The 23,440-nt window shown below is 47.1% G+C and overlaps 1 protein-coding gene across 4 annotated transcripts in view; it reads left to right on the forward strand.

The window, feature by feature from the left end:
* The first annotated feature begins 858 nt into the window (after window positions 1-858).
* Window positions 859-23,440, forward strand: part of NTF3 (neurotrophin 3) — a 293,608-nt gene continuing 271,026 nt past the window's right edge. Inside the window, exon 1 of one of the 4 annotated variants that reach the window (XM_069628332.1) lies at window positions 859-1,143. In XM_069628332.1, the coding sequence (XP_069484433.1) occupies window positions 1,138-1,143 (6 nt within the window). In that variant the 5' untranslated portion in view covers window positions 859-1,137. Of the gene's footprint in view, window positions 1,144-3,651; window positions 4,114-23,440 lie in introns of those variants that run through there. The other 3 variants (XM_069628330.1, XM_069628331.1, XM_069628329.1) reach the window with 3 other exon arrangements.

Below are 23,440 nucleotides of genomic sequence, written 5' to 3' on the forward strand. Positions count from 1 at the left end.
GGGGGATAGGCTACATGGTCCCCCCGCCAGATAATCCTTGGGGTACAACAAAGGGGGTAGAGACTCTAAGTTTACCGCACCCCGTTTTTATAGTTGCTCCACCCATAACCAGTTTGCCCCCACCAAAATGTAGGTTTTGTTGGACTCCTGGTTGGTGCGTACTTGTAAAGGTAAGGGGGTGGGGCAGAAAGAACACCTCTGGGGAGAATTCTTCTGTGTGCTGGGTGCAAGGTCAGTTAAGGGATGGTTGATGGAAGCCCTGAGGCCTACGGGCGTGTGGCGCGATGATATAAGAATTTGCAATAAATAAATAAATAAATAAATAAATAAAGGGTTATTATCACGCTAAGGAGGGTGGCTAGCGCTGTTCGGACATACAGGCTAGCACGGTGTTGCAAGAACGGGACAGAGGAGTGAAGACGGACGGATGTTGTCTCAGGGAGAGGACCTAGATAACGTTGGGAACGATGTTGTCGTGTGAAGGGGAAAGGAATATTGGCGGGAGGGAATGGAATGCGGATGTGGGGTTATTACTATATGTGTTACTGGTTTGGTTCGTCTGTAAGGCTGAGCAGCCAGGTTAGTGATGTTTGTAAGCTGTGGCCCGTCACATTAAAGCGACCTTTTCCAATTACAGCGAGTCCGGTCTTTTTTTGCTGTTTATCCCAGAGTCGAAATCCCTGCTAGGCTGGAGGACAGTCACCCACATTGCCAACCCTTTATGAGGCTGCAACACTAGAATTCTTGGAAAGGACAGACGCAACATATCTTAGCGGTAGCAGCACTGGGCGCAGTGCAGCCGGCAAGCAGCAACATGAATACAGCACGACGGAACCCCCTCCGTATTCTGTATGTGGGTGAGCAGAGAGCACGTGACGGGTGCGTCGGGAGCCTCCTGTGACCAGTGTATGCTACTGTCCACGGCAGGGAGTTGCTGGCCATCCATTGTGATAGAAGGCGACACTTGTGTCTGCGCTCTGCAGTCATTGGCGGGAAGATGAAGTGCTGGAGGCTGGCTCGGGGCAGGATTCCGTGGGATCCCAGACGGCGCTAGTCACACAAGGGAGGCAGGCGATGGGAAGGAGGCTGCTGGCGTCATGCTGCTAAGGCGAACCGACAGGCTAGTCCCCGCGGCTGATGGAGGTTGGTACATTTGCACAAATCCCTGCGCGCCTCTTCCCCGAACTCCGCAGGCAAACGTCCCCTCGTGTATTGCTGCCACACAGCGGTGCTATTGGGAAAGCCAAACGTTCTCCCATGAAGTATCGCAGGACCCCCAAACTCCTGCCCCTGCGTTTAGCTTGCATGTGGAGAGTGTGTATCGCCCTGCGTAACTCCAGAGAGAACTTCTCAGAAGTTCGGCGCTCCGGTTCGGAGGTGAGGGATTCTGACTCTGGTGTAAAGATAGGGGTGTCTCGGGTGACCCGCTGCCGAGGAGGGGCTCCAGCTCCAGAGGGGGAATCGCCGCATAACCCGTGTCTAATGTCTTGAATCTGGCGTGCTAGCGTTCGCTGCGCTTGCGGTGACCTTTCAGGGGGTCACTTTACCATTTGCGCCTGAAAAGGCAAAACGAAAACATGCTGTGCGCGTCATCCTAAGCAAGTTGTCAGGCCACCCTGACAAAACGGTTGAACAGTAAGTACTTGTGAAGACGTACGTGTCCACGTGTGCATTTGAGCGCTGTTATAGCACAGAGCGGTACATGCTTTGATGCAGGTCAGCGTGACTGGGTTTGACAAAGTGCCTGTGGGTGGGTGCGTGTCATTTTTGTACTAAAGCACGCAAAGCAAGGTATGTAATGAGTGCGTAGAGTAAGCACTGAAGAAGAACGCCTGTCGGGGCGGTCTGAGGCACGGAGCGTCTACGCAGCCAGCCAATGAGAACCATGCAAAGTTGCAGGCATTAGAGTGGGTTATTTTTTCATGTCCGTTAATACTTTTACTTGGGGGGGGATCTCTGCTCCGTGAAATTATTGTATTATAAGCATTTTTGGCACGATTAAGCGTCCAATATCTCAAATTACAAGGCGTGTTGTTTGCATGCAAATGGACCCGGCGTAAACAAAAGCCCCTGGGCTTGTGGGATAAGTTGCAGAAGGCGGTTTGCGTGACTCCAATGTCCCGCCGTCCTTTCCGGGCGATCTGGGGATGTCCACACGGTGCACCCTTCCCGGTTACTCCACGACTGCAGAGTCGCCCTCGCGTGTCTACCTACCTGTTAACCCTTTGACTGCGCAACTGAGCGCCACACCATCGCAGCCGCACCTTGCGCCCCCTCCCCCGCCCCTCCATGTCTTCCCGGGAGTGGAAGATTCCTCTGGGAAGAGAGGCCGAGCGCCTTTTCCATCGGAGCCGTGTGGTTTTATCTGCTAACTTTTCTCCGATTTTGCCGCAAAACACAAACGGGGGAATTATCAGTGCCGGCGGAAATTCCATATCTGGTAAAGGAGGACAGGTTGACGTGCCTGTTTTTTTGGGAATAAAAGAACATTCGCATACACCGTAGGAGCGAGCTCCTGGGCACCCGAGGGTGCTTTTCTGACTTGCAGTCGGTTGGGACGCAGCCCCCCATCCCCCACCGGCCCGCACCCCGGACCCCCAGTCCGGACCCCAGGCACGCATGAGACCCGGACTGCCTGTGCAATACACGGCGACTCGCGGACAGCAGGATGGGTGGGGTCTGAGGAAACGGCCCCTCGGACGCCTACAACGAGGAGCGCGCGTAGTGCGTTTAGCAGAGGGGGCATAGTGAGTGGCACGAATGGAACCAGAGACTGATGCGGCAGGATGGGTTCTCTTCTCGCCCCCCCCAATGGATGCGGGTTTCTGCCTGTGGAAAGGCTCCCGAAATTGGCGAAAGTGCTTTTAATTAAACCAGTGCCCCGGGCGAAATGCACACCACAGCACCTTCTCCAGTGAGGTCCAGTGCGAGGTCTGCGGTTTAGGATTTCTATTTAGGGAATCCTGCCAGTGCCATCCTAGATATTCCCACACGTGGCGGTGGCGGGGCGGGGGGTTGCCCTATATAACTTAGAACGGCTTTACCTCAGGCCAGGACCACCAACCTGCACACGTTAGTGCATACGTGCAATTGGTGTATAACCTAAGCCCATGAATATATATTTACACACGGGTGGTTCTAAACTGCAGCAGGCTCAATCATTTATTGAGTTGCCGTTAAGATCCGAGCAATGTCTGCGATGGTTTATACTTGAGAGGAACAGGCGGGTTTTTAATGGCGGGAATATACGAGTGTGCCAGGTTTGTGGAGGTTCTCATCCCGTGAAGTGATTTTCGGCGGCGCGCGGTTTCTGTGACTGGTCCCTCAGAGGCTGAGCGCAAACACGCAGCGCACGGAGCGTCGCAGAAACCTGCCATTCGCGCCCCCTCACTGAAGCCCCCCCGAAAGTGTGCAACGGCGCCTCCAAAAACCAGCTCCTACGCGCGGCACCCCGAGATGCTGGGCCGGCACAGAAGGCGAAGTAGCGAGCTGATGACGAACGCCCCCCCCCCCCGGCACTCAGGAAACTCGCCCTCTAACCCATTCTGGGGATGTGGAGCGAGCTACAACATCCACCCGATTTCGCAGTTGTAAAAAAAAAAATAATTAAAAAAAAACACTGTCGAGGGCAAATAAAAGGGGGCAAAAAAGCCACGTGCGCCTGAAAACACCCACTGGCCTTCATCCGCCGCATTAACAGGCACGCGTCGTCGTTTTTAAGGTGCTAGCTGCAGCTGTGAAGGGTAGCCCTCCCCCCGCGCCCCTCCTGCGGGTACTTGGGGGCTTGCGCCGCCGCCGCCGCCTAGGTGAGCTCAGCCGCGGCGCTCGGGGCTGCGGGAGAGGCGCGCGCGCGGCGCCGAGGGGGTTAATGCTGCGAGCACAGAGCCATCTGGCTGGGCTGGTTTCTTATAATCGGGCAGAGCGTGTTCGCGAGCCTCAGAGTTTGAGGTCCCGCTCCCGCCGCGCGCGCAGCTCCGGAGAGCCGTCAGGAGCCGCCGCCGCCGCCGGGCCCGGGAGAGCCTCCGAAAGCCTTGGTCTCCCCGCACCTCCCGCGTTCTTCATGTCGGCTCCCCTGCACACCTTCCCGCGGATGCCATGGTTACTCCTGCCACGGTAAGGCCCGGGGACCGGGAGGCACGCTGGGGATGCGCCCATCCACCCCGCCTGGCACGCCAGTCCCGTTTAACCCGTTGCATGCTGACGGGTGCGCTCGACCCTTGGGGCGGGAGGCGTGGGACACTCCAGATGCGGGCATGCACCGCAGCACTCAGGCAGACAGTGCATGACAAGACTAGCCGGCCCACTCCCGGCTCACAGAGTGAGTGTGTGCTCAGCAACAACAAGTTTAGCAAAAGTTCGCCGAGCCTGGCTGCCAACGCAAGCTCGCCTGGGATGAGGGGGCCACGGGGGGGGGGGGGGGGGTCCCTGCTTCTCCGGACTGGGCGGCCGGCCGTGGGGAGTGTGGGGGGCCGTTCGGCGGGGTGCACTGAGAAAGCGCAACATGATTTCGGAAGCATGCGCGCAGAGATTTCCTCCGTGTATCGCGGAGGTCGGGGCCGCAGTGCGCGCCCAGGGCCCTCATCCTTTACACGGTAACTATCCGAGGAGCGTTTGAAGTGCCAGGTGAGTGCTCGCTTTGCACGCAGTCGCCTCCTTGCACAAGTGAGCACCGAAAGTGCCGCGCGTTACCAGGAAAGGACGGCCCGCGAATGGCTCAGATTGTTGTCGGGCTGGTCCCTAATCCTGCCTGAAAATAACCTGCCGGGCGGGGGGCTTATATGACCGCCTCTGTGATCGGCGCAGTCTTTGAAGTGGAGAGGCGGGTGGCACGTGCACGGCACGCACGGCGACCCCGCCGCTCCTCGGGTAGGGTGGATGCAGGCTGCATGGTGGTGATGAGGAGGGCTCGTTGGTCCCCGCAAAGTGGGCTTTCTAGTTGGGTGGAAGGCAAGGGCGTTACACGTTCTCGTTTAAATTCAACGGGATGTGGATGGGAGGGGTGTCGTGCATTTAACATTTCATAAAAGTTCCGATGCGATCTGAGCCCTGAAGATAACGCAATGCACGCATATGTTGAATTTGCAAACGTGTGAGGCCTGAAATGCACCCCACGGTTACATCAACCAAAAAAAAAAAACAGGACTCAACAAAAGCGAAACACAGATGTGTGTTCTGCCCCAACGTGCGTGATGATCTCAGCTGTGGGGCATGGGGGCCTGTGCGTTCTCTTTTAAATCCGAGATGGATTGACGAATGCGAGTTTCGGCACTGGGAAGTTGGCATGTGTGATTTCAGGCAACTGCCCGCCACTGGATGCTTTTTTTGGTGATCAGGGTGGGCCCGGGGAGGGGGTCGGAGGGGATGCTCTATGTCACAGGAATGCCACTCATCCAAACCTGGCATTTCCCTTTTCAAATCACTGGTAACCAGTGGTTCACCCCATGTGTTTCAATCCAAGTGAACGTACTAGATATGCACTATTTGTTTAGACTCTCATACATAATGTCCAAAGAGGTGGCATTGCGTCTTTCAGTCAGTCTAGCCATGACTGTTCATTACGCAGATAGGAACCACGCACTTTTGATCACAAAAGAATGTACAACAGCTAAGAAATCAGAGAAACAGTGACCATCTTACAATGTGGTGAGTTTGAGGGACATTCTGACCAGGTTGTGATCGGGAGTAAATGTAACAGTCACCAGGGACAATACATGTGTGGACATACATGTTCTCAGGCATGCTTCTATTGGGAGGGTTAAATCGCTAGAGCGAGAGTGTGTTTGTGTGTGTGCGCGCGCGCGTGCCTCTTGAGCACGCATAGCCCAGTGCATATGCTCACACTGCAGAAGAACCACTTAGGTGTGGGTGGGGCCCAGAATGATTTCTTATTTAATTCAGGACGACCCTACACCTTAAGCAGTTGCAGGGAATGCTGACCACTTAAGCTCTGTGACTTGGCTCAGAATGTGCTTCCGCCCAGTTCTGGCACAACTTCAAACCGCATGCAAGCAATGCCTCTCACTTTGATATATGTATATATATTTGTGTACTGATGGCTGGATTTAAATGATTGTGATGTGTTCCTTGCAGCCCATGACAGGGTTTCATTAAGCAGTGACTTTTATGTTGTAGCCGGTAGATGACTGGCTAGAAAGTGATCAGCTTTGATGGATTATTCTCTAGCCAGTTGAATTAATATCAGAAGGGCTATTTCGGACCACTTGAGTTACGTGTGGCTGGCTTACACACGGGCATGCTTTTTCAGCCTGCATTGACCGTGCAGGGTGGCATAGGAGCACAGGACCGTGTAAGTGCAGGGTTTGAGCATGGCATGCTGTGAGGAGCGCGCCACACGACAGACCCCTAGCTGATCCGGCGTGAATGGTAGAGGCTGGACGGCAGTGGCATTCAGACCTTTTCATGTTGTCCCCCCCTTTCAGTAAAAATATTGTTGCCGAGCCCCTTTCAGTAAATATGTTGTCTTCCCTCCCCCCACCATTCCCAGACCATATCTGCTTATATTTTATATTAAAAGCAGTCAGCGTTCTCTGTTTTCGAAGAGTCTTGCACCCCCCTCTGGACCTCCTCCTACAGCCCCCCCGCCCCCGCCCCCTTGGAGGGCCAGCCCCACAGTTTGAAGGCCGCTGCTGTAAGGCCTGCATTGACCTCTCAGGTGAAGCCAATGTGCTGATCGCAATAGGCTGCTTCTCACGGGTTTACTAAGAATCAATGCATCTGATTGAAACTCCATTTTGTAGCCATCACTATGTCGAATTAGCACCAGACACCGCATGCACTTCTCACTGTGTACCAGCCCGCTTTCTTATTTGTAACAGGGCTCTGTTCTACTTCACTACTCTCCCTCTCTGGGCCTGGTTTGCAAAGCTTTTTTCCATGAGATTAAAACGCTTTTGTAAATTAGGTCTTCTATCCAGGGTCGGACTGGGACAAGAAATAGGCCCGGTCACCCAAAAAAAAGTGGCCCACCCCTCGCCTCAAAAAAGTGGCCCATCCCTTGCCTCACGATCCTTGACCTCTGATGACATCACCAGAAGTGATGTCATTTGACCCCACCCCAAAGTGACATCCCGGAAAGTGATGAAACACGCCCTTTCACCCCTTGACAAAACAGGAAGTGGCATCATATAGTTCCTAAGTATACTAAATCACTGTGGATATGTTAGTGTATAGCAATATGTAATTGTGTAGCACTTACGCTCAAGCTCTTTTTTATGGAACAAATATGCATACAATATCACCCAACACATTTATCAGCCTAAGTAGGATGAAAGGCCTTTTGAAAAATAAATTAAAAAAGGTGACTTTTTTTATTTTTTCCAAACCGGCCCAGGCCTGGCCACAAACCGGCCCCCACTCTCCAGGGACGATTTCGGCCCGGCTACGGGCCGAAAGGCCGACGGGCCAATCTGACCCTGCTTCTATCTGTCTCTCCGTTCTCTTCTGCCACACCCTGCGTCTCACTCAGACACCTCTCTTGCTTCCCCCTGTCGCCCATCCTCTCATGCAGTCTCTGTCCCCTTGGCCCCCTTCCCTTCCGTTCTGTTTCTCACCCCTTTGGGCCTATCCTTATCTGATGTTTGAGTCATCTACTCCATTCCAATCTCTCCCCTCAACCCTCTCTCTCTCTCTTTCTCTCTCTTTCTCTCTCTCTCTCTCTCTCTCTCTCTCTCTCTCTTTCTCTCTCTCTCTCACACACATACGGTTTGATTCACAAATCGTTTGCACCCATTGAAACACGCTTTGTGAATCAGGCCTGGTTTCCAAAGGATTTTTCAATTGGATTGCAACATTTTCTGTTATTTATTTATTTATTTATTTATTTATTTATTTATTGTTTGCTTGTTAGGCACTTATAGAAAGAAGAAAATACTGTTTCAAAGCGCCACAGGGCAGGGTGGGAGCAAGGGTGGGAAATACATCAAAATACAATATTTAAGAGCAGTGTGGGGGAAAAGGGGGAGGGACAAACCTACTTTGCCTTGTGAGGATTCAGAACGTGCAAGTGCGGCAAGGAACAGGGAAGAGGGCTAGAACACTTTTTTAATCCAGGCCCATAGTGTGTGGACATGTTTCTGTCTTAATCGTGCTGCATTGTTGCTGCCTTTCTTCTGGTTTTGCCTCTGTTTTTCTTGCTCTGTTACACAGTGGACGGCTTCTTGAGCATGCCCAGTTCAGGTGTACCAGTGGCCCCAGTTAATGAATCCTAGTGGCCCCGGTCTCTGCACGGCTCTGTTGTAGCGCTAAAATGCCGCACAGGGTTAAGCTTTCAGATTTAACACGTGCATGCCACTGTCATACCCGTGCCCTCCCTATTTATGAGATAACTGCAAAGGAATGACATCTCTGTCCAGAAATGACTGTGTTTTCTGAGGGTGCACTGGCAGAACTGCAGCATGGTATGCCTCCTGAGTCTGAATCACGGCTGCATTTATACAGTTTTCGTGTTTTTATGTGGGGTGGAGGGGGGTGCATTTAAAATGAATGAAGTCAATATCGTATTTTCCTTCGGCTTTGATGATTCTTAATGGCTGCGTCTATGAACCCACCGCGACCGCCCATTTAGGCACCTGGTCGGTGGAAGTGTCATCTAGAGCAGTGTCCTGGAACTGCACAAGCTTTCCACCCTGGAAGGCATTCTTTAACGTCCCCGGTCTTTAGGGCACTGTGGTCTCATAGCGCCCATCAATTATAATGGTTCTTTTTATAACACGCTTAATACCACAGATTGGATTCTAAGCACGGGATTGTGATTTGCACCTGCGTTGTCTTGCTTTCGAGACCCCTGAGCTATGCCCTGACACTAGCAGAACAGATCACATTTTGCATTTTGCCTGGGCAGTGCACGAAAGCACCCACTGGTGGCTATTAAATCCGGTGTTTTGTGTGCTCTGCCTTCTTGACGGGGGCTCTCCTTCTCAGATACCGTAACATGACATGACTCCATAGGATTTCCCAGCAATATGGCCCTCTCCGCCATTTGCAATGGAGGCGGGGATACATTCTAATGCCACTTGTGCATTGTCACTTGAAGCACTACTGGCAAGACTCAGGGTCACATTTTGCATCCAGGGTGGTGTGTGGTTGTTCTAGCGTTCTTTGCTGGAGTGCTTGTGCCGTTGCTAAATCCCAGCCAGGATAGCTTGCTAACATTGCTTGCGAGGATAGCTCAGGGGCAAGACGAGGCAGAACAGCCTAGGTTCGAATCCCAGTCCCGGCTTCAATGTAAAAGATTAATTAACTAATTGCTATACTATATGCTTGTACAGATAGCAAACATACCGTTCATATTCTAAAACGAAATTAATCCGTGTAATTTAGACAACATTTCATTTGTGATTCCGATTTCCCTGTGGAATACTAGACTATGTTAATATTTTGTATTCCCAAAAAAATACATAAATAACGCATGCGCATAGTTAGGGTCCTGCTCCTTTTAGCATGAAGAGGGTGTGGGGGCAAGCGGGTTCCGTTGAATGATGCCGAACGGTGCTGGGGGTAGGTTACCGCGAGACAGTAAAGAGATTTCTATGAAGGAACGATCTTGTGCTCCGCACGCGGGCTGCTATTATTGGCTGCGCCCGTAGCGTGAGGCTGGAAGAGTCTGCACGCGAAAACAAACACCCTTTCCCCCTGTGTGCTGTACAATAATATCCGGCCTGGCTTTACTGGGCTACACCGAAGCCGCCCACTTGAGAACATTCGTCATCCGGGGATTCTTCGCTTGGTGCCAGTTGCTGCTCCGCGGCACCGCACCAGTAAACTGCATTGTGGAGCCATGACTCACGCCCACTTTACTGCGCTGACACAATTGCCTTGGTGCATTCCGCCTGCGATTTTACTCCTTTGCTTAGTGCGTGTTACTGGGTGCGTTGGTGCTGTACCTTGAATTAAATACATCCCAAACCCGTTTCTGTTCACCTTGGGGTGTGCTTCCTCTTTAACACATGGAAATATGGCCCGCTTTAGCTTTCTTGTTCTTGACTGCTTGTCCCACCTGGACCCTCCACTGTCAGCAATGCAGAATCCAGGGACAGTGTCGGGGCTTCAAATTAAAGGGACCTCGAGCCTCAAGAGGGCCCCAATCAACTGCCCGCATGCTGTTAGTCAGCAGTCTTATAACACAGCAATATATCGCTTTATATATTTCATTCTGGGGCTTTAAATGTGCGCTTTGAGCGGTCTCCTCACAAGCTGTGTTTGCTGAAGCCCTTCCGACCGCCATTTCCCTCTGGGTATACAGACGTGCTGTCACCTTTTAACTCCGGATCCTCCACTTCAGTCCTTTAATCAGAAAGAAGGAATTATAGCTTTTCAGTGGGCATTTAGTGTTTAATCTCCCTGCTGGCTGGCCGTCTTGTGATAATCAGCCACTATCAAACCCTATCTTTGTCTTCAATAAAATGTAGGAATCCAATGGGTGCCTCAGAATGTTTTTGCTCTAAGTAAGGAGGGGGGCAACGACCATCATGTAGAAATTGGGCCCCACACATCTTCAGCCAGTCCTGACAGAATCCCAGCCACTGAATCCATGTCTATGCCCAAAATGTCAGCCTTGTGCTTGGATCTACTGTGTTATTGGGGACCCTGAACCAAATCAGTGTCCTAGCAGACTCTCAGTGCCCCTCTTCCCCACGAAAAAGCAAATCATTGAGGTAATGCATGACCTGCCCACCATCTTTCTCTGTTGCAGTGCCCACTCCACACATTTACTAAGCCTTTCAAAGTATGCACAGTAACCTGGACACAGCACGGGCACGTGCTTGTCATAACACCAATTATCTTGGAATCTAAAACATAGCAAGGGAAACCTGCTAAAATGTACTGGAAGCAGTCTGATGACTGACTTTGTGTCTGCTGTAGCCATGCGCGCCCCCTGTGCCTGCCAACTCTGCCTTGTGCACCGCATCATCAAAGGAGGGATAAGACACCGAGTAGTCACCCTCATTCATCCAATCATTTAACGATTCACCCTCGCGAGTACGACTAGAGCTGATTCACCCTCGCGAGAATGACCAGAGCTGATTCACCCTCGCGAGAATGACTGGAGCTAATTCACCCTCGCGAGAACAACAAGAGCTGTATTAGCCAAAGAAGACCCCTTTCCGGCTTAGCAACTTCTCCCAGAGAGAAAGTGATGCTATGGGGGGACGGATGTCCCATGAACAGAATAGACACCTTCCCACTTTTAGATTCTTATCAATTTGTAGCACTATTACTAGGCTTTCTCTGGCAGATTTCGGGTTGTATGCCTCCCTGCCATAGATGACCCTCATAGGTTATGGGAAACGTCTATAAGAAATCCTGAATCAGCGTTTGAGCTGTCTTTGAATCATGGTACGCGTTGAGGAGGGAATCAATTTGTCAACGATGATGGTGGAAGCAGGGCTTTAAGTGGGGCAGGGGTAGCTGGTGCAGAGCCATGGCAGTCTCCAAAATCTTCTTCGCAGCCGGGGGAAATGATGGGGCTTCCTCGACTCCCATCACCTATTCATAATCACAGGACATGTCACCAATGCACGCTGGGGTCTGAAAGCATGAAAAGAGGAGTGTTTGCAAGCAGTGAAATAAAATTCCTTTCACTGCTTACAAAGCTACCTCGGTCATGCTTTCAGATTCCTAACTGTCCCTAAATATGTTTCTTTAATGATCCTGGTTGGCGCTTTCAGAACCCCCCAACAGGCCTTTAAAACATTGCTAAATCTACATATAGAGAGGCCACTAAGAGTCTGAAAGCACAAATCAGACCCATTTACATGCAGTAAAATGGGTGAGGGTTGGGAGCTCGCCTGCGAGTTATGCTTCTACGCTCCGCCCTCTACAACTCATCCAGAAAAGAACCATAAGACTTATCCTTGTTCTCAACCCAGGGACCACATCTCTCTGGTGCTGATATCCCTCCACTGGGTCCCTGTGGCAGCAAAGATCAATATCAAAACCCGCTGCATAGTTCACAAGGCCTTCTGGGGACGAGGCCCACACTATCTACAACTCTCTCTTCCTAAATACTCTCCCTCTAGAGTCCTCTGCTCATCCTCCTCCAACCCTTTGTGGGGGAGCAGTTTCTCCAAAAAGTGCTTTGGGGGTAGATCATTATTCTTTGCAGGTGCCTCACTCTGGAACATCCTCCCTGCCTCTCTCCGCTTTGAGCCAGAGCTCCTTAAGTTTTGGAGACCTTCCTCTTCTCTTCCTCTTTCTCTCTCCCTCTCCCATGATAATCTCCTTTCCTTCCTCTCCTGCTTCCCTCCTCCTTCTCTACCTAACTCTGTTTAGTTTTTGCCGACTGGTCGCCTAGTGCACCTCCAGAGCCATCAGGTCCCAGGCTCCCCTGCCAGTCTTTGCACTTGCCTCTGGACCTCTAAACTATGCTCAGCATGACTGCACTTTCAGTATACGTGAGTGGTGTCCCTCTCTGCACTTAACCCTGAGGGCTAACCTCTCTGCACATAACCCAGGGCCCTGCTGTCTGGGAGCACCTGTTCCCCCACCCCCTTCCTCGCACTCACGTCTCCACACTTGCATGATCTGGATGTACTAGGCCTAGAAAGTTTGTTTGTAGCCCCCCCCCTTTGCCTCCCTTCCATAGCTTGGTTGTGCCTAAAACACCTCAAGCACTTGCACTAGGAGAAATGCCGTCAGTCCTAGTACGCTAGTTATTTTTCTGTTAGATCATTGGTAAAATTCAAGGCCTAAGAATGACTACTGTATTCCATGATACCTTCCCACCTTGAAGTGCTGTGAAGCACTTCAATTGTGTATAAGCGCTGTACAAATAAACAATTACAACTACCTCCAATATCTTTGCTTTTTGGCTCACAGCTACCAGATGCATGCCCGCCCCTCACACATTTGTTGCAAGCATGCCTTTAGGATTGGCAATAATTTCCCTGTGGTCTCTGGAGGGTGTGAACCTATTACCCCAATTGTATCAGACCAGAAAGGAGAGCATCTGTTTTTTTTTTAAAAAAAGCCATGTTTTACCTCTGTGGCTTAATGACTGTTGTGTTAATGTTGCCATGCCGCGCAACTCTCTTGCCCACACTATTTTGTGTATGTAGCCGGAGGCATCCTTCTTACTCAATGACTTTTTCACCTAGGTCTGCATTTGTAGCCTGAAATTCTTGTCATGCTGTAACTAAGCCTCACCCCTGTATGCTAAGAATGCCTAGTGAATCCCATGTGCTCGGTCCACACGGTCCCTGTAACTGCAGGGCGTTTCACAATAATTATACAGGCTAACATGCAAAAGCCTGCAGCCACTTATTGATACACACCAATACAATCACAAAACAGTGCTTCCCTGCTGCATCTCTACTCCCTGTGTTTGCAGCATCTACTTCCGGCTTCCCCTTCCTCTTAACTTCCCCAGGCTCATTTTCTTTCTTCCAGCAGACTAATGTCTGGACACCCTTCAGGGGGACGGGATGTCACTCCACGGACAAGCCCAGGCAGTCTGATGCAACTACAGTGGTGATTAGGTGCAGTATAAAAACATATTATATTTACACTATAAAAGGACAAAACAACACTCCAGCCAAACTCGCTTGTTGCTAACTATTGTTTAATATGCAAATAAACCATAGCACCTAGGCATGGAATTGGGAATGACTGCAGGAATACTCAGGTGGGCGTGGCTCTGGTAAGCCTGGATCGGCACAGCATTGTCAATGTTGAAAATGAAAAAAAACTGGTGTGGACTCCCCCACTGCCTCCACTTTACGTCGCCGAAGCCACAGGCATATAAATGTGGTACTCTGTCGATTCCTGTTTTCTATGACGCCCATGTCTCTGCAGGCCTTAACAGAAGCACGCCCCTAGCTTGAACTTCTTTGAAGTCCATACATTGTGCACATATCTTCATAGTATCCTCTTCCTTTTCATGCAGGGATCGGAGGATAGCTCAGGGGGAATGGCTTTGTCTCAGAAACAAGACAATGCAGGGCAACACAGGTTCGAATCCTGGTCGCAATCTTAGAGACTGGTCTTCGGTAATGAAGAGTTTTATAAAAGATGAGTTCATCATCTATGATAGTGATGCAGAAGGCTTCTTCTTTTAAGTTGCAAGGCCGGTAGGCTTTGGGTCGGCTTTTCTCAATGACACAACCACACTTCTGCAACTGCCAACACCACGGTCCTGGCTGCCATGCCGGATTATTCTCTCTTGTCATAATCAGCATATAAACCTCACAGACTCAAATACCCCCACTGCACTGAAAGGCTCCACACTTCTGGCATAGTACCACAAAAGCACCTCTATTTCTAGATGGCAGTGATGGCTTCATTGTCGCGGAGAGCTTCTTTCTGATCTTGAAAGAAAAACAGACTCTCTTCGAGAGGTGCCAAGAGGAAACAAGAAACTGACTTTCTTTAGGAGGCACCATGAAACAACAAGTTGCTTATGTGGCAAGCAGTGCCCTATTATACATCCTCTGCTGTGATTGTCACTGGCCTGGGCGGTGAGCATTTTTACAAGCCGGAAATTTGGTGCAATTTGGAACTCGCAATGCCCAATATTTCAAGGCATGAATGTGAAACCATATACTTTCTTCATTCTTCAAACAACCAGTTAGCATCGGCACATCATTCTTCAGTGAAAGTAAGTAAGTAATTAGCAACCAGAGGAGTGGTGCCAGCCAATCAGGAGGCTAGGAGGCTAGGAGTAAGGGTTCACGCTAATGGTATTAGCTTGCATTCCACCACTCCCCAGCCGACCGTCCCTGGCCCAATCTCACTCTATCACCACAGAACACTGCACAGCACACAATACAGCTCCAATATCCTCCACCCATCCCTTACCTCTATCTACATGTGTTGGTTACTCCCACTCCTGGCTCTGTGCGCTCTGCTACCTTGCCACCATGGAAACAAAAGAGGGATAATGTTTTTTTTATGGGCGATTGGCATGATCATGACGCTTCAAGCTAATTCCCCATTAAAACACATTTAAAAAATGAATATTAGCACACCAGATGTCGGCCCCCCGTGCTAAGAGCACCGGCAATCTCAGTCTGGGGCAGACCTCTGTACTAATGTTCCACCAGCCCTTGACAACTGAAGTCCTCCATTTGCTCGGGCCTACAAAGGTTAGGGCTGATTTGAAAAGGAGTGTGGGAGCCCTTCTACTGAGAATGAACATGGGCCAAATACACTGTTCTATGGAATTTCTTCCACTCAGGAGGGTCTAAAACCATGTTTTAGCTCACTGTGCCCTTCACAGAGGAGAAATATCAATTTGCATATCAGTCTTTGTCCCACCCACAAGGGCAGTCCAGCACCGGAATGCTACACAATTCTCCTCTGAATAAGAGTACCATCAGAAACCTCAGACACATGTTTCAGCCTTGTTGGGTCTCCTATGCGAGGTGAAGCTGACCCTCTCTAAAGTACAGTGAGCAAGAGCTCCATGTCTGGATTACTCTTGATTACTTACGTTGAAACCCCAAGTTCTACATATTTGAAAAGGAGTGTGGGAGCCCCTCTACTGAGAATGAACATGGACCAAATACCGTGTTCTATGGAATTTCTTCCACTCAAGAGGTTAAACAACCACGTTTTAGCTCCCTGAACCCTCCACAGATAAGAAATATTCATTTGCATACCAGTCTTTGTCCCACCCACAAGCGCAGTCCAGCCCCGAAATGCTACGCAATTCTACTCTGAATAAGAGTACCATAGCAACCCCGGAAACGTGTTTCAGCCTTGTTGGGTCTCTCCAGTGAGGTGAAGCTGAGCCTCTCTAAAGCACAGTGAGCATGAGGAGAAATATCCATTTGCATATGGTTTTCAGGCTGGTTGGCTTTAGCCTCTGAGGTCCGGTCCAAAGATTGGCAGTTACCATTATAATACGTCTCTTGACCAGGATGACAGTTTTGAAGCCAATTAATTATAGTTCCTGTAGGGATATTGATCATTGTTGCTAACATTAGAGCCATAAATTAAACAAAATTACTATATAGTCAGTATCCAACTTCATATACTCTTTAATTGTTAACATTGAACTTACTGAACAACATTTTAAACTAGTCAAATCCACAATCACTTACAGGTCAACATACTGCCAATAATTACATGTCATTTTGTGTGTCTTGAAGGGAAAAAACAAGCTCATCTAATTCAAATGTTGATCTATTCCGGATGCCAAAAGTATATGCCATCAAATAGGTAATCTTTTCTACCCATTGTTCAGGGTTTCAACAAAATCCGTAGACACTTAATTGTTACTGCATACATTACACTATTAGATATTACAATTGTTACTAATATTAAAAAATGCTTGATTAAATTAGATGTTACACAAATAGATCAAAATCATTCTTTGTAACTCACCCATAAAAGAATTTAAAGACAAAGAAAAATTCAAAACAATAAATAATGAATAAATATATGAAATATAACATGGGCATTTAATTAATTTGCCATGATTTGTTGATGACGTCTGAGAATTAAATGCAGCATGTATGTTTTTTTATGTGATATACCTTAAGGGCACTGGGGTGTTGCCAGTGGGGCCGAATGGGGGGCTGTGAGGGAAGCCAGTAGGGGGCTCGCCGATGACCGCCTGAGAAGGCTAGAACGAAGGCATGAATGGAGAATGTGCAATGGGTTTTCCGTCTGGGATTTGAGTTGGAAGCCAGCATTAGAGCATGCATGTAGAGGGCGAGTGATCTGGACGCTATGAATTGTATCAGTGATCTTTCAAGTTTCCCAGCGTAGTGCATGGACTGGCAATTGTGAGATTGGATCACTGATCAATCATGTTGAGAGATATAGTGGGTCAATTCTCAGTGAGATTAGTTTTAACCTGAAGTGTCTCTCCGAATCCATTAGTAAACCCTGGAATATATTTGGTAGGGAGGGAATTGAAGTGCGCCAGAGTCTTTACAAAGCATCAACAAGTAGAACAGTAGGGTTCTGTCTATTCTCATTTCTTCATCTGTAGGCACTACAACAAAGCCACGGATGCACCTCCGAAAGAAAGAAAGAAAGAAAGAAAGAAAGAAAGAAAGAAAGAAAGAAAGAAAGAAAGAAAGAAAGAAAGAAAGAAAGAAAGAAAGAAAGAAAGAAAGAAAGAAAGAAAGAAAAGAAAGAAAGAAACATGTTTATTAGTACTAGTTCCAAGATGGCCACAGTGAGCGTAGACAATTTTAGTTTTCTTATCCTTCTTTTCTTTCTTCTCCAGGTATACTATCTCTGCGAAACTCGCCCATCCTTTATATTGAGGAGAAATAAATACGTAAATCATTTATAGAGATCGAGTGAGGCAAGACAAACACTGCCCACAATGATGGCAGGTATCTTGGGATAGTTGTATTTCCTGGGGCTGGCTACGTAATGTTATTTTGCATCTTTTTGAGCTTGTCTGTCGCTCACACGCATCATCCTGGTGCTAAAGACTTGAGAGAGAGGAACATGGCTTATTTAAGGAACAGATAGGTCTTCGACTGCTTCCTGAATGGTTTATGATCATAAATCCATCTTCATGTGGGGGGCAGATGGTGCTAGATTTGGAATGCAGCAACAGAGAAAGCTCCAGCTTGTGTTGCGACTTTGTGGCTCCTAGGAATGAGTAGGTTCAAATAGCTTGTGGAATGCAAGAATTTTGTGGTGTTGTTATGGTGAAAGCGATCTCCTACGAAGCACGGGTCCTGCTTGTGGATTGCTTGATGCGCCCACATAATGATTTGAACTCCGAACATTGTGGTTCCAGTAGCCAATGTAGCGATGGTACTCCCTGAGACATGGAATCTGAGTTTCTCAGGTCAGCAGGAGACATGCATGAGATGCAAGATGCGACAACATCAGTGAAAGTATAGCCTGCACTCATGTGCAGACAGTTCAAGAAAGGGAACATATTTGCCAGATGAAGAAACCTGTTTCAAACGATAGTTATCGATCTGTATTCCTATGTTCCTCACCTAAATGTCAGGTTCTGGTGGAGAGCCAAGCTGTGGTGGGTAGATCTCACTAGGCCAACTTAAGCGGGGAACACCTGCGACTAGGCACTCTAATTTATCGGGGTTCATCGTTGGAGAGTTTATGTTCATCCAATCAAAAATTGGCAATGAATGTCAGATCCAATCCTAGCATGGGGTTCTTAACCCTTGGCTGAAATTTAAACAGTAATTGAGAATCGCCTTCATAATTATATACCAACATATCCATATTTCAAATGAATCTTATTAATGTGGACATGTCAATGTTAAACCAAATGGGGAGAGGTAGCAAATCTGTGGTACTCCACAAGTAACAGATAGCAGGGAGAGCTTCTGAAGTGAATGGTGGGAGATAGGCCTTCTGAGCATGGTTGGACAACAATGAGTTAATCCTATTTAGGGTGGTCCCATTAATGCAGAGGTGCGTAAGCGCAGAGGCAAGGGTCATATGGCATACCATCTTAAATGCAGTTGTTCCCTCATCAACGATTCTTCTCGGGAGGATAGCTCAGGGGCAACGTGCTCGTCTTGGAAGCAAGACAACATGGAGCAACGCAGGTTCGATACCCGGGTCCACGCTTAGAAACCTCTTGGTATTAAGCACGTTATAAATACCCTATCGTATGTCATCCCAAATGGATGTCATGATCACCTTTGTGCCACTCAGTGCATAACAAGCAGCTTGCCAATAATTCAACAGCTTGTTTGCTTCTGTGTAATTCTGAAGCTGACTAGGTACTGCCCAGTCCAAGATTTCTGTAGGTAAATGTAAGTTTGGAATAGGTCTAAAATTAGACACATTTTCTGAATGAGCTTGTTTTTTTTACTACTGGTGCAATATATGTCATTTAAAAACGATTTTGTATAATAAATGACACAGATTATTTTTTATTGACATCAAGCTAGGATGGACAAGGATCTGTGGGAGCACAATGGATTTTTCTTGTGTTCAGCAAATCTAGTATATCATTCGTCTGCAAAGGAATACAGGTTTGTAAGGATGATTTAACCACCAAGTGCTTTATATAAGGATTAGAAGGGCTCAGGTAAACGTTTGTGAATTCATCTTAATTTATTTTCAACAAAGTGACTTGCAATGCTGTTGCATAATTATTGAGTGTGTGCAGTCTCAAAGCTGGTCTTGCTGTTTCCGCAACACATCAGTAATTTAGTTGAGGCCTTTCTGAGGCGAGGAGGCCTTGATAATGCAGCATGAAAGACTTTTGGTTAGCTTTCGGGTTTTCTGTTTCATAATATCGGGTAAACCTACACACGTTTATCCTGTTCACTTTTTGTTAAAACTGCCAAAATTTCCTATGTTTCCTCTGCGCCAGGTCTACTGTAAGTCATTTCGAACTTTGAGTTGTATCTTGAAATTATTACATTACCATTGAAAGGAGGAAGCAATGTCCCGGGAGGATTATTGTATTCCTATCGGAGGGCATGGAGGCTGTATGCCAGTGATGCACAGCATGCGTCCCGAGGGCTGAATGCGGCCCTTCAAGACATTTTTCACGCCCTTCCAAGTCGCATAAGAGTAATGAGGAAGTGTTGCCTGGCCTAAAGTCAGTCACTAAGTCGAGCGTGTGAGGTGTGTGTTGCTATTTAAAAACAGGATTTCAGTCCCATAATAGAAATAAATAAAAGTGGTAATGCATAAAAAGACAATGGGCCTCATTACATTGGTGGAGGCAGCCTTGCCAGTTTTACCGGCAAGGCTACCTCCATACCGGCAAGAAAATCTGGTACCCGTGAATGGGCAATTGCCGGGGTATTCCGGCCCCGCTGAACCCGGTAATTGCCCTTTCACGGGTGCCGGTATATCCCCATTCCGGCTCAATGGGAATGGGGATGCCTGTAGCACTGGCACCATTCATAACGGTGCCGGTGCTACAGGCTTGCAGTGCTCGCAGGTGCCTTTCATTTTGCCAGGCCAGGCCTGGTGGAATGAAAGGCACCAACGAGCACAACTCAAGAGTTTGCGGGTCCGGTAACAACGGTACTGGCAAGCATACCGGTACCGTTGTTACCGGACCAGCAACCTCGCAATGAGGCCCAATGTATTGTGCACGGGTGGTCCCCCAATTAATCCAAGAAATTATCCAAAAGTTGTCAAAAATGGCGTGTACAAATTGCAAGAAGAAACACATTGTATTATGAAAAATACAGCTAGGAGAAAAACAGCTCTGTGGAACTGAACTGGAAAACCATTTCTCAACCTTGTATTTCCAGGTTCCACCCTTTAAAGCAGGAAATCACAACAATTAGTATAATTCTAACATGTTGATTGGTCATTCGAAATCAGGCCTCTAAAGAAAGCCATACATTGACAAATCTAATGGGTGGTTTCTTTTCTCGTGGTGAATAAACATACCACCCTTGAACATTACCTAATGTGATAGTCAGAGCAAAACATGACACTCTGATTGGTTGACATAGTTCATAGCACAAGTTGATAAGATGCTAGGTCCTGATTGGGTGTTATGTTGGAGAAAGCTTCAGATAATAGCATCCCACTGAGACAGACCAATGATCTTATGAGTAGAAATCAGCGGGGGCAAACCTTTGTTGCATTCCCCAGAACACTGCAATCCCCTAGTCCTGATTGGATCCTTCAGCCCCTCACGTCCTGTACCTGCTCACTCCCCTTCTCGCGTATAGATACATGTTGCCAACTCTGCACCCAATCTTCTAGTTATCTTGTCAAAATGAACAGATGCATGGAAAAAACTTGTGCGCAGCCCTGCCGCTAGAAATGAATTCCTTCTATTTATTTGTTTCTCCAACACACTTTTATTTCTGATACAAATGCCCTGTGGCTGTTGCTCCCACCCTAGTTCTATATTTTGGCAGTGCTGCGATCTGAGCCTTCTCATGCATCATACTGTGTCCTTAACGATCACTGCATATTTATTAGTTTATCATTTGGGAAGGCACCTGCTGTCTGAAGAACAACTTCATGTCCATGAGAAAATACTTACTTGCAACAATGAATTGGACTCTGTTTGTGGTCCCCTTCCAATCTGACCTTCAATCCCACAAAAATGTTATTCAATTAAACGATGACCACGGCCTTTAGCTAAACCATGATACTATGCCACTTTCAACACTGCCCAGCTCCAATATGGCTGTCCTCTTGCTCCCTGCAACAATTAACAATTCTACGTGATGCAGTTCAATCTACATAAAACTAAGCCCCACCTACCTGCTCTTTTACCTAACAATATAAGTGTACTAACTCACGTTCCCTTTAAAAATGTCCCTTTGGTACGTGTGTTTTTCTGCAAAGCCCTTAACCTAACAGCTCACTGATGTTTGGCTGCTATATGTATATCATAATTACCCTGTGACATCACACAAATATATGACTACTGCATCACTTCCCAGGACTAAGGCCTTGCTAAAATATTTTTCATAGCCTGTAATTGCGCCCGGCACGCTGGATTTGCATCTTTACAGTATCATGTGTTAAGTAAAAAAGTTATAAATAAAAAGTACACCTTAAAAAATCATGTTATTACAAAAAATTTGCAGCGAGGCACCTACCACCTGCTCATTCTGATGGATATTTCAGCCCACTGTATTGGACTTATGTAGAACATTCGGCCCTCCAGCAAAACTAGTTGTGCTCCCCTGCGGTATGCAGACATATTTTTATGAGGGACCATGTAATATATTGTTAGAGACAGGCACCATAGTTATAGGTAACTGCTTGAAAGAAAGATTTCATTTAGCTAAATACCTTAAATAAATCCCTTGATACTATCAACTAAACAAAGGGCTTTTAATCGCAATATGCACACAGAGAACGCAGTAGAAAAGATCAGTGCTCCTGATAAGATTTTGATGTGGGAGTTTTTTTAAAAGTTCTGAGGAGTAATAAGTAAGTCCCAGTCCTAATGGGAGTATTTTCTATGCTACAGAAATGTTTTTGTAATCAATATTTCTTTGCATCTAGTTATTCATTCACATTAAAAATGAACCTTTCCACCTCTTCAGACCAGACAGTAATAATAGTATTATTCTTCCCGAGCATTATTTTCACTACTGGTCAGAACATCTCCATGGAGCTGTGTGGGTGAAAGCAGGGAGACAGACACCCTATGTGCCAGTTTCCTAGTCTTTGGTGGGAATATTTGTACTCCCTATTTTTTTTCCTGGGAGTATTTGTCTATTTTGGGGAGTCAAAGTGGATGATACTCCCCTTACCTCCAGGGATGGACACAATTATCCCCTTATTTTGGAAAGAATGGCCTATTAAAATGTTTTGTGCTATTCACACTCGCCGAACAATTCACTTTACCAACGGCCCTGTATTTTTATGAAATCTTAGAGTTTCCAATGAGCGCTTTACTTGACACGTGCTAAAAAAAGAACTCTTTTATATGTCAATCCCTGAAATATTTTAGGATGTATATGTGAGGGATTACATTATCAAAACAACCAGAGACTTGCTAAGCTCATGGGGAAATAAGCAGCACTTATTCCTGGTCTAAGTCAAGTTTCTTCTAATTAATTATACACACAGCTCACATGTTTGGGTATTAGAAACATGAACATCTTTCAAACTCCACAGAGTTCTCTCCCTAAACACTTGGTGTGGGTAGGCGGTCTGAGAGAGAACACATTCCGAGCCAATTTTCACAAAGATTCATGTGGAGTGAAACCCACACACAGACCCACACACTTTCTGAAATTGCTGTATGGATGTCTTAATCTTCAGGCTTTCAAACAGACTCGGATCCAAATACCTTTCCCTTTTTCAATGAATGGGCAGTTTTGAAAATATTTGAATGCATAATTTATATTCTTGCATTTCCAATTACTTACAAGACAGCAGGGGATTTTTGAAGGGGTACAGCGATCTGCTATGTAATTCGTGTGTGAATGGTTCTATATTTTTGTGTACCATCAAAAAGTCATCACTTTCCTCTGAGGAAGTCTGATTGCATTTTGTTTAGTTCATTGTAACATTTCAGCATCACTTATGTGGAACAATTTACATGTTATACAAATTAGGAGATGATTCAAATTTGCAGGGCATAAACTTTATTTCACAATTCTGCAATCCGTAGAACTGTTGTTAGTTTAATTAAATTCTTGTATTAATGATGTATGCCCCAATTGAGAGAACATGAGGAGATCAGTGGGCAGATTACAATAGCGAGTGTTTAGTAGAGAATGGACAATTGAGAGAATGATGTTGCTCATGGTACAGACTTGTGAGGCCCCCACTCATTTACTTCAACTTTTGATAATGTAATTCACAGTCTGTAATCGACCTCTGAAGCCCACACTAGGTGCTATTTCTTTGGTACTCTTTACCAACATTATAGTAGAAACACTCATCAAGCAAACAGTGTTTGTGCCTGTTGTTTAAAGCCAGTCAATCGATCTATCAATCAATGCTTTTATTTGGAAGCATATTATCCATACACAACAAACACAAGATAAAATGCATAAGACAGTTCAAAATTCAATTCTACATT

This window comes from Ambystoma mexicanum, chromosome 12, assembly GCF_040938575.1.
Source record: "Ambystoma mexicanum isolate Mex_15411 chromosome 12, UKY_AmexF1_1, whole genome shotgun sequence".
Lineage (NCBI taxonomy): Eukaryota > Metazoa > Chordata > Amphibia > Caudata > Ambystomatidae > Ambystoma > Ambystoma mexicanum.